We start from the raw sequence: 17,532 nt of genomic DNA, 5'->3' as shown, positions 1-17,532 counted from the left end.
CACATAGTAGTAACAGTAACAGCAGGGTAGGCACAAATGATGGAATTATTATTAACTTAGATAACCCCAAATTATTTCAGATATTTGAAACAACTTGGTTCATTTTTTGCATCTTAATTGTTGTTGTAGTCTTTTTGTATTGTTTTGTTTGTCTTTGTTCGTCTACTGACATTGATAGAACAAATAAATACTCTTCCTCAAGGTGGCAGCAGATGGCTGTGAAAACTAAAACGAGAGAGACCCTGAGCTGTGGACGACTATCTTCATGTGTGTCTTTCTTCAATTCCTGTGAGTATATCTTTGTTGTGTTCAACTAAACAGGCCCAGGTTTCACAATGGGTATGTAAATGGTGTGTGCATTTCATTTAGAATGTAATTTAACTTAATTACCTATGCTATTAGGACTTTTTTTGTATGATAGTGGGTTACAGTCCCTGTAGTTCCACATGTAACTGACATAACTTCCAGTTATGTCAGTTACAAACCAAACCAAATTTAAAATCAGGTTTAAAAACCAGGTAATTCAAATGACTTCAGTGCATGTTTCCATCATGAAGGGTTGTAGAGTGACTAATGCTGTTTGACCCCCAAGTGTCAGTCATGTTTGTAGGTGATAATAGGTATTAGCCTGGTCCTTTGCTTCTCTGGTCCCCTGAGCTTTATTGTTTCACCTTTGGGGAATAGATGGTTCAAAGGGGTCAGGGATGGGCGGGGCAAACGTGGAAAGACAAGAGATGTACATGGAGTGACAGTTGAATTCTGCTGGTACTTTTAGTGGCAAAGAAAGACGAGGAGGTTGAGCGTGAGGAGGAATCTGAACTGGAGAACTGCTAAGAAACCATAAAGACATAAAGAGTGTCTGAGAGCTTCTGCGAGGACGCTGAGGAAAACATTAAGAAGCCCCTGTGGTGATAAAGTTGTGAGCAGCCACTAGGTAAGATTGTCTTTTATTCTGATAATTATGATTTAATTCACTGAATAATTATCTAATTTGGACATACATTGTTTGCTTTCCTCAAATCTGGCTTTGAAAACAAGGAAACATTTAGCATTTTTCTCACTTTCTTTAGACAACATCTGTACATCCATCATTCATTGCTCAATCCATCACAGGCTTGTGTGACATCTGGGATTGGCCAACAAATTGCAAGAATTAATTAATATTTCTTGGTTTGTACAAGTTTAAAGTCTTAAAACAGTGGTAAGCATAAAAAGGAGTCGCGTGGGAAGGTAATGAATTATAAGATTACAGATTTCATTTAGCTCCTTTTAGACTTCACATGATTGGTTTACTAACCAACAACCTATCCTGGAAATGTCAGATTGAACCAGAAACTTTTTATATACAATCTGGGAGTTCAAATACAGTGCATGTACTACATGAGTACAGTACAAGTTCTCATTCTGGGAAAAAGCTCTACAACACATTAGAAATGGGTAGGCAAAACAGTGCCAGTATTACAGAGATAATGCTTGGAAATTGAACAATGAAATGAACAAATTCAGAAGGTCATGGTTTCTTGTTTTTGCTTATAACATTGAAGGAACATTGTCAAGCTGTAAGTGACTATAACTGTGTGTCTTTCTCTTTTGATACAGTATGTCCACCATTTACTGACCAGTACCAGAGTACCAGTTTGTATGCTTACAGTGATTGATGTGACCTGTGATCTTTTTTGCTGACAGGTACAGACATATCATGAGTGTGTTTCGGCTGGTTCTGTTGCTGGGGCTGCTTCTCTGCCTTGGGGCTCAATTTTCTAATGCACAGCACTGGTCTCATGGTTGGTACCCAGGAGGGAAAAGGGAGCTGGACTCCTTTGGTACATCAGAGGTCAGGATAGTACTTTTCCCTTTTCAAAATGATTGTGGTGTGAACATTAATAAAAACAAATTAAATGTTGTCAGTTCTAATTATCTTGAGGTCACTATGAGAACGTAGTTCGGTATCTCCATTTTAAACTGCAATTTATTTCACAACAGTGTTGTAATAGGAATGATCAATGTTGTTATGATGCTCAAATATCAAGCTAGCTGTCTCTTCTATATCAGATTTGGCCACCTTAAGACATTTGTGACCGAAAAATGTTCACTGGTGTTATTTTTAAACAACACTCAATACGTGTCCAAGGACATGTATTTGTTGTGTCTTCCTCTCGTGGATACATTACCTCAGTACATCAATTACCCAATCTTTACATACATATTGACTGTATTTGTTCTCTCCCGTCTCCTCTCTCAGATTTCAGAGGAGATTAAACTCTGTGAGGCCGGAGAATGCAGTTACCTGAGACCCCAGAGGAGGAGCATTCTGAAAGACATTATAGTAAGTAAACCAGCCATTCACTGTAACTGTTATTACAGTATGTCTAACGACTAGATGTCAGTGACATTTACTGTTGTCAAACTAGGAAAAGCTTCTCCTGCCAAACACGATCAGTGACATATCACTACACTTTTTTCCATCTTGTATTTCCTCTCTTATTCACATACATTTAAATAATTTAGAAAAAGAGTCAAGAATCATATTAATTACAAATCTGGGAATATTAGCTTTATTTTGCAAAGAGTTTTCATTTTCATATACAAACAACATCCCTCCTGCAACCACTGCACCATTTCAGCTGTATTTCAGCTGTTTTACCATGTCTATGAGCCAAACCCTCTTCTTGACCTAGTGTTGGAAAAACTGTCTAAAATACTACTGAATGTGAGTAATATCTCAATACTTTCTTCATAGCTCGATGCGTTGGCCCGGGAGCTACAGAAGAGGAAGTGACAACGTTCTGTTTTTCTATGGTGATCCTTCCCAGTGTACTTGTTTGATGGTGTGAATTTGGTTGTATCTGTATGTGAAATTGTATTAACTCGTTGTTTAAATTTCCCATAATAAACAATTTTGATATGAACTATTTTTCATCTGTTGGTATAAATTCAAAGCCTGTTCAAAGTACTTCTTTTACTACTGTTACAATTGAGACTCCCACTTTGTACTAACTGTTGTACTAAGAACTACATCAAATACCTAACCATGCTAATATTACTTTTAACATTTGTTACTCCATATATTTCTACTTAGTACAATACTACCATGGGAAGTATCACTGATAAGACGTCTATTGCCAACAAGACGACAACTACAAACCCTAATCATACTACTAAAACAGTTTCAACTACCAAAAACCAAAGTTAAATATATATAGTGAAAATAGGACATTTTTATTTCATTCTGTTTTCTTCTTGTTTTGAGGTTGAGGTATTCTGTACTAATTAAGTGCTATTTTTTTCTTTGCTGCTATGAAACGGGACGTTGCAGACTTATTACTTTTTAGTCACCTGCGCTCATCTCATCGCATACCTTCACCTGATAAATAAAGACGGAGGTGGAGCTCTGTAACAAACATGGCGGAAGCGAACGTTTCCCCGCAATTCGCGGGAGTCGAATCAAGTGGCGTTTAAAGTGTCCACAATTCTGTCTGTAACGCTGCTTCCATGACAGACGCTGACAAAGTAACACACAGTAAAAATGATAGTTTCCAGTTTCAAGGTGAGTTTTGACAAAAGTGGCGCTTTTGCTGTAAAGCAAACTTTGTTGTCTATAGTTAACTAGCATCAAAGCTAGTTACCTTCTTAGCTAGGAAAACAAACGCCAGCGGCTTAACGTGAGCGTACCACAGTATTCTTTATTGACAAGATTCTTTTAAACTTTACACCACCCCAGACGTTAACTATGTTATTTGCACATTTTAGGTGTGTTAGGTAGTGCAACCACATATTTAACCACATAGACTGCTACAATGCTAACAGGGTGTCACGAACAGCACACAAACGCCTCATGTAAAACATTTCAGCGTTACAAACTTGTAGTCAGTGCCAGCAGTTAAACTTTAGGTTAAAATTCAAATCTCAGATTGAATAGCAGTTTTATTCTGGCTATGTGAGTAATGAGGATAAAAGGATAAAAAAATAAGATTTTAAAGATTCCAGAATTACTTATCTAACTTTAGTATTTCCATTACCCCTTAGCTAAAGGGAAAAAAACTTTAAGAAGTGGATAAAGAAGTAGATTTAAAAGGTTATCAGTTTAACTCCCTGTGTGAGTTACTGTAGGTAAAGTGTTTTCAGTGGTGATACATTTGTCTTGCAGTATACCATGAATCTGATATACCATGAAGGATTGTTTTTGTGAGATGTATAATATGGTGTTCAGTTCCCCCATGGTGGCAAAATCACATAACGGCAAAGTCCATCCAAAGAATCCTAGCAAACGTGGTTTGCATCCCTGAGGAAAGTGCTTTTATACGATAAACTCTTGTACAAACCGTTTGGCTTGGTTTTTCAGGGTTTAGAAAACAAAGTGGGCGCTGATAATAAATCACTAGATTCTTGGTCAGCTGAACAGTCATTTTCCAAACACCTATATTAATAATTACAATTTCAGTGTTTGATTGTGCATTGCAGGCTGTATTTAATTTGTGTTTGGTTCATTATATGTTGTAATTTTGTAAAAAGAAAGATTAAAAGTGTTGTTTATAATCACAGGTTATGTAATTTACTCTTTTTCTTTTCAGACCACCTTCTGAAGTCTAAGTCTGAAGTCTATATGTGATGACCTGTTTAACACAGAGGAGATGTACCAGGCACATATTCGGGGAAGCAGGGTTAACATCAGACAAGGTAAGACATTGCAACTATGTCTTAGTAAACCTTTGCAAAGGTTTCAGGTCTTTTTGCTGTTAAGAGCATCTGTTATTATGTTAAGTTTCAAGTTTGAGGGGGGGCAGAGAGAATTGTATGTGTATTAGTGTCCATCTCACAGCAATACTAGAGCAGACTGTAATACCTTTAACAGGCTGTAGTTGGCACTGTTGATATAGATACATACACACACTCACCTTGCAAACAGCCAACAAGCAAAAAAAAAAGTTTTTCATCTGAAGGTTCTGGTGTTTTAAAATGTTATGCCATATTTGCAATATTTAGATATTCAAAAAATGAACTCATGTTAGTAATTGATTAACATTTTTTTTACCAAATACTCCTTCTTTGCCTCAATCCGTAAACCTATACATTTTTAAACAAATATCTGAACAGATGTGCCAGGCAAAGTAAAAATGAACGGGAAAAGGAAATTAATAAATAATGTATGCAAAAGTTTGGAAAAAAATAAATGAAATAATGATAGGTTTATGGAAAAACTATATTAATGATCCAAGAACAAATTTCAGTAAAATGAAGACAAAACATGTACTGTCAGAAGTACATGCAAAAACTTGACTAGTTCATAGTACATTGTTTTGAAGTAAGCAATCTACAGTAAGTCTGCTAAGTATTTTTGATTTTTTTTGTTAACCTATTTACAGTACGACTATCTTCTGTAAACGTTAGTGATTTTTTCCCCCAATGTCTTAATATGAACATTTGGGCAAATAGACTACAAAATACTATTGTGTTCTTTTGATAGTTTTATAGTCCTGTTTCAAACTAATAGACAAATATTGTTTGTTGCTCGACCATTTTCCATCTCATTTGGATAAATGAATTAAAATTTTCATATTTGACCCATTGCAATTTAGAAGTCTTAGGCTCCAAAACGGTTTTGGAGCCCCTTGAAAAACAAATGTGACTAAATGTAAACTTAAAACAAAAGTGTCTGCTGACATGATAAATGAAGTGAAGTGAGAGGGGAACATCAGCCTTCGAGTTGATGCGTCGACATGGAGACCAACAAAGGCTTCAGAGTTAACGAGCAGCTCTGAAGCCCCCAATGTCTCCTTTTTTCAAAGAATCCTGTGGTATTCTTCCATGTCAAAGCTACGACCCCCATGCGACTGTCAGCATGAAGCCCACATCCTTTCATTATACCTTTCCCACAATACTGTTCTCCGCCCTAACTGGTCCCACAAAGAGTAAAGTTATTTTGTCTCATAAGTTTTATTTCTCATTGTTTTTCCGTTTTATTCCTTCTTCATAAACAATACTTTAGTCTTGAGGAGCTAAACATTTTTTTGCTAGAACCCAGATGGTTCTGTAAGATTATTTGTTTTTTCCCATTTTTAAATACTAAAATTTTGCAAACCCCAAAAAGCATCTTGTTTAGTCCAACTTTTATGCTGTAATATTGAAAAGTTGCTTCACCAAATGTTATTGGGGTTGGAGCTTTTTAAGAGTTAGTTGTTTTTTTTTCTATTATATTTAAAGAAAAAGGTATTTTTTCATATTACATACGTTTGAGCATACATTTGCATAGGCAAGTCGTAATGAATTACATAACGACAGATTTTATATGCATCTCTTGTATAAATCTTTATTTAATATTACAGCAAATGATGAAGTTTAAGAGAAATGGTTTTAGTTACATATTAAAAGCAAAGATTTCTTTCTTTAGTAAAGACTATAATAAACAGCGCAAATAACATAAGTATATTCAAAATGTGTTCTTTAAAGATATCCATTGGTCTTCTCCATGGAAGTGTATGTTCTACAAGAGCTTAGAGAAAAGTGGGAGAGAGAGCGTTCTGTTGAAATTGATGATATGAAGTGGCAAGTTATATAGTCTGTAACCATGCTCCATCAATACAACTTTTTCGTAGAGTGCATATACAGTATTACGTAATCGCACCTACAGGTTTAACTCCGTTGGATCACTTATTTGCCTCAAATATAAAACAGAAATTAGTTTAGTCATGTATATCTTTTTAAAACTGCATTTTCTTAATTTTGAATGTTATGTACAACTAAGCATGTTTGAGGCTTTGTTGAGAGGCAGTGCTTTTATATACAGTATATATGTATATACACTTATTATAATTATGCTGATAGTTATTTAAGTCTCAGTTGTTGTTTTTTTAATTTTGCTTTTATAGTCCTCTTTGATCCACACTATTTTGGGATCCAGTCGTGGGCCAAATTGGGCCGCCAGCTGATGAATCACTCCTCTAAGACGCTAGCTTTAATGATGTATTTATTAGGACACGTGTCAAACTCCTGGCCCACGGTGTAATTGTATTTGGCCCGTGAGATCATATCAAATGTGTACTAGAGTTGGCCCGCCAGTATATAGCCACTGTACACTGGCAGGATTTTTTAGTTATATGTTTTAGCATTGCATTATAGTATTGTATACATTTTATACAAGTTTTGACACCTGACTATATCTTAGTAAAATGAATGGAGTTTTTTAGGAGACTCATCTTTGTAGAAAAATCATTATCTCCATAATTCCACTGTTAGACAGTACATCAATAGCGGCTTTATGTGTGTAATAATGCTACTAGTGCACCACTACTCCATAACAGAGAGGGTTTCTTTGGAAATACCTCCAACTTTTTTTTCTAGTGTTCAGAAAAACTGTGAAATAACTCTTTTGCGAAGTATAGCATTGTCTTTCGAAGTGTCTGTTTTGCAAAGATACATTTTTTTCATGTTCGACAAACAACAGAATATAGTTTTGAATTGCGTTTTTATTTTTACACATAAAATATGCTACACTACATTCAGTAGAAGTAGGTCTTTGCTAAGCTGTGTAGGTCACACACCTGGGCAGAGACCACAGACCTGCAGAGTGTATGACATTCTTGATGGCTTCATGTGTAGTAAAGTGTTTTGAGTGGTTTATCTATGATAGAGAGCATGTAATAAAAAACTCACACTTTACCATTCATTGCAGGTAAAAAACTGAACAGAGAATCACAATTTAGGATTTTTATAATCCTGCTCCTTTATCTTTACTTCAGTGCTGTTTTTTTTCCACAGCTGTACGTCAGCCTTTTGCCTGTGTGTGAGTGTCACTGTCACTGGAGGTTTTACCCTGATGACTCAAGGCCCTGTTGGCTCGGTTAAACCCACTGTCAACAACAACGTCATCATCATTTGTGACAGGCAGCAGCAACAGAAGGTATCACCACTTTCACACAGAGGCAACCGGCCAGAATGTCTCTCCTGGTTCTGACATGGACACTGGTGATGGTGTCTTCGTGGACAGCAGGTAGGACAACTGATGTTTTATTTATTTTTTTGACCGCAGTGTCGATGACGATAAGCTCCTCTAACAGATGTAATAAAGAGTAGGCCTAAACTTTTAGCCGACGACAGATAAGCACATCTTATATCAACTGGAATAATAATCTAACCCTAATGTGCAGAGGACAATAAGGTGACAGTGGATTAGATGAAATCAATTTCCTTTCATGATATCTGGCTAAATCTCTGGTTTCTCTGTGATAAGCTTCTTAAACTAAGTTGCCTATCGTTAGCCACGATTTATTTTTAAATATTACGTTAAGAAAAAAATAATAAGAAAAGTAAAAAAATAAAAAGTGAATAATAGTAAAATAAAAACTCACACTTCGTACGGAAAAGGTGTTCTATGTTAGCTCTTTTACTCTTTTTCGTATTTTATTGTATTTATTTGACTTTTTTATTCTCTGCCCAACATGAACCCGCCAACTTTAGTATTTAATTATGAAAGAATTGCTCATGTAAATGTGAAAGATTTGTTTGGTTTTATCTTTAAGACTATACATTAACTAAATGTACTCAGCTACTGGAAAAAATATCTATATTTTTTAGAAAAAAATTACCAAGATTAACAAGTATTGTAAAATCACATTTGTTAATGTTTCTTACTTTGTTAAATGCTAACACAGATTTTAAACTGCTTTGTTCCCATTCTGAGTGAAATAAAAATGGACCTAACCAAGATTAGTTTAGCAACTGAAATAGAAAATACTGTTAACGACAGAATCATGGAAATCCAAGTGAAAAACAGACGTTTAATTACAGTTGTTATTTATTAAATTTGAATTGAGAAGGGACTGTCTCATTAACATATAAACTTTATACGAAACACATTGCTGAGAAAAATACATACTCTTAGTTTTACATACAGTGCTTTGCAATAAATCTAGGCAGGAGTATACGTGTACTCTTATTTTTTTCCATTTTTTCAAATATAAAAATAACATTTAACTGCAGAAGAACCTGGATGGAACTGTCGACTGTTCTTGGCTGGTCAGCCATGATGATGGACCTGTTCAGGTCTGTGAGACAGCCACAGGAAGGCAGCCCCACCTGTGACAGCTATCAGGCCCAGGGATAAAAGTTTGAACTTATGGTGTTATAGTAATTCATAAATTCTCCAAAACAACCTAGGATGCATGGCAAATGTTTAATGATGAGAATAAACACCTGATTCTACTATTTGCTTTCAATTCTTAAATAAAATACTCCAAAAGAGTGGAGGTAAAGGCAATGTACTGTATATACCACCAAGAACATCTGGTGGAGGGGTCTCAAACTCCTGGTCAGCGGGCTACATCCAGCCTGTAATGTCCAGTCGCAGTAGATGTCATTGATATGCTTTTTTTAGTTTATTATAGTTTATTTTAATACTACTATAATTGAGAAAACAATTTACAAGAATAAAAGACTATTCCATTTTATAAACAACATTATTTAGGAAATGCTAAATAATAAAAGAAATTCAGTTTTAAGCAAACAAAAGCGTAAGTGCGGAACAGTACAGTAAGAATAAGAACAGGAAAGGTCACTTGCGAAACAAAGAGAGAGGAGTTTAGGAAAGATTGACATTGTAGTTGTTTTCGCTGAGTTTAGTGAAAATGAAACTCTTTTTAAAGAGTATATTTACTATACTATACTTCTACTTTTTCTACTTTTACTTACCTTGTTTCAGTGGCTGTAGAGTACAGCTAGTCAGCTGTGAGTTATGGTGGAACGGAACGGTGGCCGTTATCACCGACTGGTAGCCCTGTCGGAGAGGAAGTTTGAGGAGAAGAATGCAGGTCCAGCTGTTGTCCTGTAGGGTATTTTATTAGCATGTACTCTGTACATGTATGAGCAGAAAGTGTTGTTAGGATGTACTTACTGTACGTACGTAGCACTGACCACTCAATACTATTGGCATTAATGCCAATTTTAAAATAGTATTTAGAATTTTTGACTCTTTTTCCCCATCTTCGTATTTGGTCCCTCTGCTCCTCATATTAACACCTTAGTTCAGTTCATACTGTAGATTTTTTAAAAGTGTTTTTTTATTGTTAACGTTTTTGAGAATTACCCTAAATTGTATTTTTATATTAAGGCAAAACAATGTCATTTATGTCATACTCTAATCAAATACAACATTTAATGCATTTTTGAATTTTTTTGAATTTTTGACTCTTTTTCCCCATCTTCGTATTTGGTCCCTCTGCTCCTCATATTAACACCTTAGTTCAGTTCATACTGTAGATTTTTTAAAAGTGTTTTTTTATTGTTAACGTTTTTGAGAATTACCCTAAATTGTATTTTTATATTAAGGCAAAACAATGTCATTTATGTCATACTCTAATCAAATACAACATTTAATGCATTTAGTCAAACGAGAAAAGAGCAGACATTTGGTAAAACTTTGTAAAACTTTAATGAAGACTTAAGCAGAAACAAGTAAATGTCAAGCAATCACAAAGAAAAGTTAGGAAAAAAATTCAATACACCACTAAGCGCAGAACACAGACATGCGTCTAAATGCAGTATTTCACAAGACAAAGTATTGCGACATACGCAAAATGAATGTGAGATGAACCCATTGAAGATCATTCTAGTAGCAGATGAAATACTTCAATTTTCACAATGAAGAAATTCCATTGTGAAAAATTGTGAAAACATTGACTTCACCCTCGTGTTCCTATTTCACAAACGTGAACTTTGCTTTTGTTGAAAATGACTCTAAATATTTCAACCTTTTTGCCATTCTACAGTATTTACATTTTCCTTAAGTCTAATGCTTTTTCTGTCCTCTTTTCTGTTGTTGATTTAGAGAAGCTTTTGTCTTTCCAAGGCTGTCTTGGGTTTTAATCGTTCATTTTTCGGCTCCTATGTCCCCTAGTCCTTATTTTCTTTCGATGCCCTGCCAACCTCCACATATGGATGTAAGAGGTTTAACTCTGCTCCTCCTCCTGTCTGGAACAGCAGCCTGGATTCTAGAATCTGTCTTGAGATTATCATTATTATTTTTGATGTCCGAACGATATTTTCACAGACTAACCGGGAAGAAATGGTCAATGAGGAAGGTAAAATAGAATGATTCACAAAAGTAAAAACAAAAAACAAGCAGAAGTAATGAAAGGGCTGAGTCAGTGGGCGCCGTCACATCCATGGAGTTCAGTCCAACTTTAATTGTGTTTTATTTGTTTTTCAGTGTAGAAAATTCTGCTTCACAAATGAAGGATGGTAAAAGCTAGGTTTTCAGTGCCCTGTGGTGGTGTTGGAACGTTGCACCTTAGTTTGAGTCCAAAACACTGACAACGCTTTCATCATTATTCAGTATTTTCAGTATTTTTGATGAGCACATGACCAAATGACATCTTTCAGGCTGGTGACAAAGAGAAATATTATGTCACTTTTTGGTTACAAATGACCCACAGTCTAAAATTCTTATGTAAAAATATTTTCCTTCACCTTCTGCCTGTGAAATTACAGTCTAATTGAGAGGATTAACACTGCCATAGATGTTAGTTCTAACGTTTTAAAGTTAATAAATAATCAAAGGCATCTCTAAAACCTTTGTGTTTGTGTGTTTGTTTCTACAGATTCAAGGCAGGTCCTGCTGCAGGACCACATAAAAATACTTTATCCTCCAATCTCCGGTCAGGCGATGATTGAGTGCGACTGTGTCAATGCCTCCTGTGATTCTGTGTACTGGTTTCGAAGCAATCCCACCCATGGCCACTTCCAATATTTGGGCAAATACAACAATGCTGACCGTCCCATGTATCATTCTGGAGTGAATAATTCACACTTCAAATTCAGCAAAAAAGCCAGTGCCTGCTTCGTGCTGCGTGTCCTCGATGTGCAAAAGGAGGACGGAGGGATTTACTCCTGTGTTCTCAAAGACAAGAGCAACACTGAAATATGGAGGACTGGAAGTTTCCTTCAACCAGGAGGTTTGTGTTTCCTGATTATAACATGATGGCATTTTGATCACTACTTTCCAGTAGTGATGGGCGATGCCAGAATTTTTGATTTGATATGATACAGATTACTTTTTTAGCAATTTTTTTCCAATACAGCTAATCAATAATACTAACTACTACTAATCTGATACAACCTATGACAAATACTGGCCATTTGACAACATCAATATGATTTTTTTCATAACATGTTAGGGGGCAGCACAAAACCCTGTATGTAGTAAGTTATCCTAAAGGATGTGGTATGTGGTTTTAGCATCGATACTTTATGAGGTCAATCAATACTCATGAGAGTATCTATATATTGATACCTCGGAATTGATACTCGAATCATTACTTGTGCTCCATAATGACAGCTTTGTTAAATAGCTAAAAACAACTATGACTATAATAAATAACTATAAGAAGAATGAAGGTTGGCCCAGAAAATCTAATCAAATTACTTAATCAAAGAATTACTATTTTGCTAGAAATATAAGTGACTTGAATAAGAAAATAGAACCACAATCCTGTTAGGAACTGACATGACCATATCTGGCACTAATGCCTGTCCTCAGGTGTTTAATTCAATTGTATCATAGTACAACAAAACAAAACGTCAAAGTCTTAGTAAATTACAATGAAGACTGAACCAATAATAACAGTCACGACAGCGAGCCAACTCTTTCTGAGAACTTACAGCTTGTCAGTAGCATATACACAGTTTTACGAACCCTGTTTGATTTTGTTGTCTGTTTCTTCTGACAGTTATTCCTCCGACGTCTCCTACCAAACTAATGACACCAAAATCCAAGCATGCCTGTCGCTGTCCTAAAAAAAGGACTTTAGATGGTAAGTTATTTAAAATGATTTTTCTTATGGGGGACTGCCAATGCTAACTAAAAAAATATAAGGAGACAAATGAAATATTAAATCATATAATCTTTCCCCTTTAGTTTATTATGTCCTAAGAATGATTTACTGCTTTATATCAACCATAAAAGGTCGTTATATTTGTCAAAAGGTTTAATGAGAACAACTGCAATTTTAAATCATCAGATATCGGGGTTAGTGAAACTGCCTTTGGAGTTTTATCATGAGTTCAACAACAGATTTTCAGTGAGGTAAAACATACACATTTAAACCAGCTGTGCAGTGATGTGTCTCAATGATAAATAAATCACTTCCCCTAATAATTAAATTAAAAATAGTTAGCCAGGAGGTAACAGTAATAGGCAATTAGAAATTAGCTTAGCAGCAGCTAAGTATCAAGAAAGACATGGAGGAAAAGTAGCTTTAAATTTGCCAGATAATTACAAAAATAGAAATATACATGAAAAACTTCGTCCTTCGGTTTTTCTTGACATTCTTGAAGGTATACAGTACGTAAGTAAAATATATGTTGCGACGCCCATTCCAGGCTCACACAAATTTAAGTTTAAATTTAAATTTAACCCAATTTTGGGACATTTAAATATATGCTAAGTGTGTTGTGCAGTAAGTATTTTTTATTTAAATCCAGCTTCATTTTCTGTGCACACAGCGTTTTCTCCAGCTGAGTGTAAACCTCGAGTTCTGTGGCCGTTGACTGGATTGGCTGCAGCACTGGCTGTATCTCTTCTCTGCACGCTGTACTACTTTAGCCGTAAGTGATTGATGACATCACATCTTTAAAAAAAAGTTGTGTACCTCACAGTCATTTATATCAATGTCTTAACCATGTCCATATTCACAGGGCTTCCAAAGAAGTGCCGTCACCAGTTTTCTAAGTGAGTACGAAGTAACAAGAGTATTGTTCAAACTCATTGCAGCTGAATTTGAAAAGATTTTTCAGCTTGTTCCTTGTAAGGTTAAATTGTCTATTTTCTAATCCTGACTTTTCTTAGTGGTGGTGGTGGTGGTGGGGGGTTTATACATATTTACTTTTTATACATTTGCAGTTATATTTTCATTTAATTATGTGCAATTTATTTCCCAAAAATATGAACGTACAAAATCACATAAGATCACATCAAGAATCTGAGATTATTTTTTTTACACAGTTGTTCTCTTCCACACATTTGATTAAATTCCAAACTTTGTGCAACATATCATTAGTTTGCAGACACATTTAAGCATACAAAAATGAAAAAAAAGACAGTATAGCCTAACCCCTTCTTTTTCTAATTTTTCTTTCTTTTTTTACACTTCTCAGAGCAAGGACAAAGCACTGATGCCCTGATGTCCTGCTTATGCTGTTCATACAAGACTCCAGGTACATTCTAAAAACATCAGAAAGACAAGAAGGATTACTGAAAAATATTTAACTGGTCTACAGAGAACAAAGCTTAGGGCCCAACTATCGTATCCACTGCCCTACATAGAGCATCAAGAATGGGAGCCACAACCTGTTTACCTAAAGTAGCCCATATTGGATGCTAGTCTGGACATTAGATGGTTGTCGGGCCCATAAAACCAGAACCATAAAAAGTTATATTTCGTTGAAATTGGTGACCTCTTCACACATCTGACACACACCTGACATCAGATGTGTCACCCATCCCTTTGCCATTACTCAACTAGCATCACCTAAAGAAATACATATGGACATGTTAAATATTACGTGTAGCAATAAACCGTAGTAATCCGTGAATAAAGTTTTTTAAAGTCACAATTTCATGCTGTGACTGATTAACACATTTCATTCATTAAATCATTAACAGCATGTCTGTATTTACAACTCACAGCTCGTGACAGAATGTCGGCGTGGATGTAAATATTTCTACTGTGCCGATGACAACATCCCATCTAGCCCACATAGACTCTTGGCCCATTTCAGCAGTGACTTGTTGAAATTCAATAAGCATGTATGGTTATAACTGAGATTGTGTGTTAGGTAGAAACAGTGAAACCACAGTTTATAAACTGTTCATAAAAAACTAGATTGTGGTTTCAGCTGATTCCAGGCCTGTTAATTGAACTAAATCATCCTGTGATCTGTTTTAATGTCCCTTTCCTTTTGACAGCTTTATAATCGCTTCTGTTGTAAGATTTATTTGTATTTTGAGAAATGATGGTTGTTTTACAGATTAATGAACAATTACAAGAGCATCAATGGCAGCTAAGATGCATGTATATAATATGTATGTATAAAACAGGGCTGTCAAATGAGTGCATTAACAACAATATTGAAATAGTGAAATGGATCAAGTTGAATTTTAAACCCATTTTAAGGCATGGTCAATATGGCACACACACACTATATAACGACACACACTTTGATTAATCGAATTATCAAATTTGTTTGACAGCCCTAGTATACATACATACACCCACGTATATATAAATAAATCCGGTACTGTTGTTTTATTTCAGCAATTCAATTTCTGTATGGAATTTCAATGTCCTACGTCAAAAATAAAACCTTAAAGCAAAAAAGGCTTTTATTCATGTAGAAAGAAACCCACACTGTGGTTAAGACACACAGCACTGTTGTGTTCAAAAAATATTTTCCAAATTTGGAAACAACCTTTTTGTACTTTGTTTCACAACACTATATTGCGTATGTCTTGTACATAGATGATAGGTAGGTGAGTGTCAGGGTTCCTATTTTTTGCCTTTACTTTGAAATTGTAAACTTGCATCACCATAAAGGGAACACGTGTACTGGTGATTAGAGCTCAATTCAAGGCCTCAGTAAAGTCAAGTCAGGAGTTAAACGGAAAGACACATCTGACTCAAAAGATGACAGAATTGATTTCCTGGTGGTTTCACTGAAGTCTAAGTCAGACAGTATGAGCTGGAGTCACACGTTCTGGACTTGAGTCCAACAACACTAGAAACAGCTTAAAGAACAGTCAACCCACTTTAGGTGAAAACAAGTCTTTACTCCGTGTACTGCGCTACACCTGTGCAACTGAGAGGGTAAAGACAGTCTGTGGTTTTATTCACATCTTGAGATATATGTTTGAGATGTGTTTGCATGTACTGTCTGAGTACGAGCTCTTCCTGTGTGCTATCTTTTCACACATCTCTAAACTCTTCATCTCACCTGACACAAAAAGACCACAACAACACCACAGAGCCACAGAGAGAGGAGACGAGAGCGTTTCAGTTTTGAATTCAAACAAGAGAATTAAGAAGTCATTTCTATTTAGGACTTGTAAGACAATGTTAAACTTTAGAGCAATTTAATAGTTAATAGTTATTAAGTTAACACTAGTAGATGATATAATTCTTCACAAATTTAACCATCATGTATTTTATTAAATGTCGTGCTATAAATTAATACACTGCACAAGGTTACTGTCTCACAGTGTATAGATGAGGCATTTACTGTACTCTGGGTAACTGAGTAACCTTTTGATAAGGACTATTTAACTGACATTGTGTGTGTAAAAACCTTCATCCAAAAACAGTGTTTCCAGTTGAAATGTGCTAACGGTGTAGAAAGTCTGTGTTAACTACGCTGAAAGTTTAATATTATTTATCTTTATATTATTTGTATTTATTTTCCATTGAGTTATATTGATGTTGTTCTGTGTCATTTTGAAGACATGTCTTAGTACAAAAACATTTCTTTGACTATGGCTAGAAATATTCTTCTGTTAATGAGAAAAAAACTGTCAACAAGCATTTTTCTGCTTGGCCTCCTCACTCTGGTTTGTTGAGGTCTCTCTCTCTCTCACACACACACACACACACACCCACAAGGCTGAGCCTGTAGTTCAACACTGCCTTCCAGTTCATTGCATAATTTGTAATTCTAACCAGAAAAGTCAATGACGGTACACGGTGAGTACACAAATGAAATGACATGTAGTCGTATAAGTTCATTCATATTTTGTTCCTGTTTTTGTGTTCACAGTCAAAGTCTCTTTATTTTAGACTTTATTTTGTTGTGGTCAAATTGACTGTTAAATAATGTTTACCTTGTAAACGCTGGTTGTCTGTTGTTTGTCTGTATTTGCAGTACAGACTAAGGGTTTACTTGGTATCTGATAATCATGTTTTCAATTACTTCACAGCACTGCTTACTTTGTGTGCATGCTTTTCTTGTTAACAAAGTGTTATTTTAAAAATCAAAATCAAATCTTTTTATTGTTGTTATTGTTATTTGTATTACAGTGTCTGTATACACACTCTTACTATGTTTTATTTTTTGACAAAAAACATCTTAAAATTTCTTTAAAGACAATTGTATAAATCAAGAAAAATCATCTTGTATTTACAGTACAAAGTCTGTGCTTATAATCTGAACATTCTTGTTGTATCGTTCTGGTTTTCAACAACATTCTATAATATTCTGTAATATAATCTGTAATGGCCAGCAGTAGTAATTAAAAATGTTCCTGCTACAAACACAGTCACAGCAGTTGAATGTAAAGTTATAAAACACAACAGTGCAGCATACATAAATACATGAACAACTCAGGAGTTTCAGGTTGATTGGAAGCCCATGCAGGTGAGTAAGACAGGGGTAAAACCCCACTGAGTGTCCTCTCTTCACAGAAACACATCAACAGAATCCCCTGCTGCCTACACACTGATGATGATAAATCAAAGATTTAAATCGAAGATTTTTTCACGATGGTAAGGCTAT

The 17,532-nt window shown here is 35.3% G+C and overlaps 2 protein-coding genes across 3 annotated transcripts; both read left to right on the top strand.

The window, feature by feature from the left end:
• Nucleotides 1–8: 8 nt before the first annotated feature.
• On the top strand, nt 9–3,090 carry gnrh2 (gonadotropin-releasing hormone 2). The gene is made up of 5 exons (XM_008321014.3): nt 9–288; nt 776–934; nt 1,687–1,834; nt 2,243–2,326; nt 2,741–3,090. The coding sequence occupies exons 3-5, from the start codon at nt 1,700–1,702 to the stop codon at nt 2,777–2,779; spliced, it is 258 nt and encodes an 85-aa protein (XP_008319236.1). The 5' UTR covers nt 9–288; nt 776–934; nt 1,687–1,699; the 3' UTR covers nt 2,780–3,090.
• A 242-nt stretch (nt 3,091–3,332) lies between these two features.
• cd8b (cd8 beta) lies at nt 3,333–17,516 on the top strand. Of its 2 annotated transcripts, XM_008321012.3 has the most exons (9): nt 3,333–3,547; nt 4,572–4,677; nt 7,756–7,987; nt 11,592–11,945; nt 12,720–12,803; nt 13,495–13,596; nt 13,687–13,720; nt 14,146–14,205; nt 14,678–17,516. In XM_008321012.3, exons 3-8 carry the CDS (start codon nt 7,933–7,935, stop codon nt 14,162–14,164), a joined length of 648 nt encoding a protein of 215 aa, XP_008319234.1. In that variant the 5' UTR covers nt 3,333–3,547; nt 4,572–4,677; nt 7,756–7,932; the 3' UTR covers nt 14,165–14,205; nt 14,678–17,516. The 2 variants fall into 2 exon arrangements, with proteins under 2 accessions (XP_008319234.1, XP_008319233.1); XM_008321011.3 differs by having other exon boundaries at nt 3,335–3,547; nt 14,146–17,516.
• Nucleotides 17,517–17,532: the final 16 nt, after the last annotated feature.

Source organism: Cynoglossus semilaevis, chromosome 11 (genome assembly GCF_000523025.1).
Source record: "Cynoglossus semilaevis isolate Cse_v1.0 chromosome 11, Cse_v1.0, whole genome shotgun sequence".
Classification (NCBI taxonomy): Eukaryota; Metazoa; Chordata; class Actinopteri; order Pleuronectiformes; family Cynoglossidae; genus Cynoglossus; species Cynoglossus semilaevis.
The sequence above is the reverse complement of the archived record's forward strand: the minus strand, read 5'-3'. Positions and strand labels throughout refer to the sequence as shown.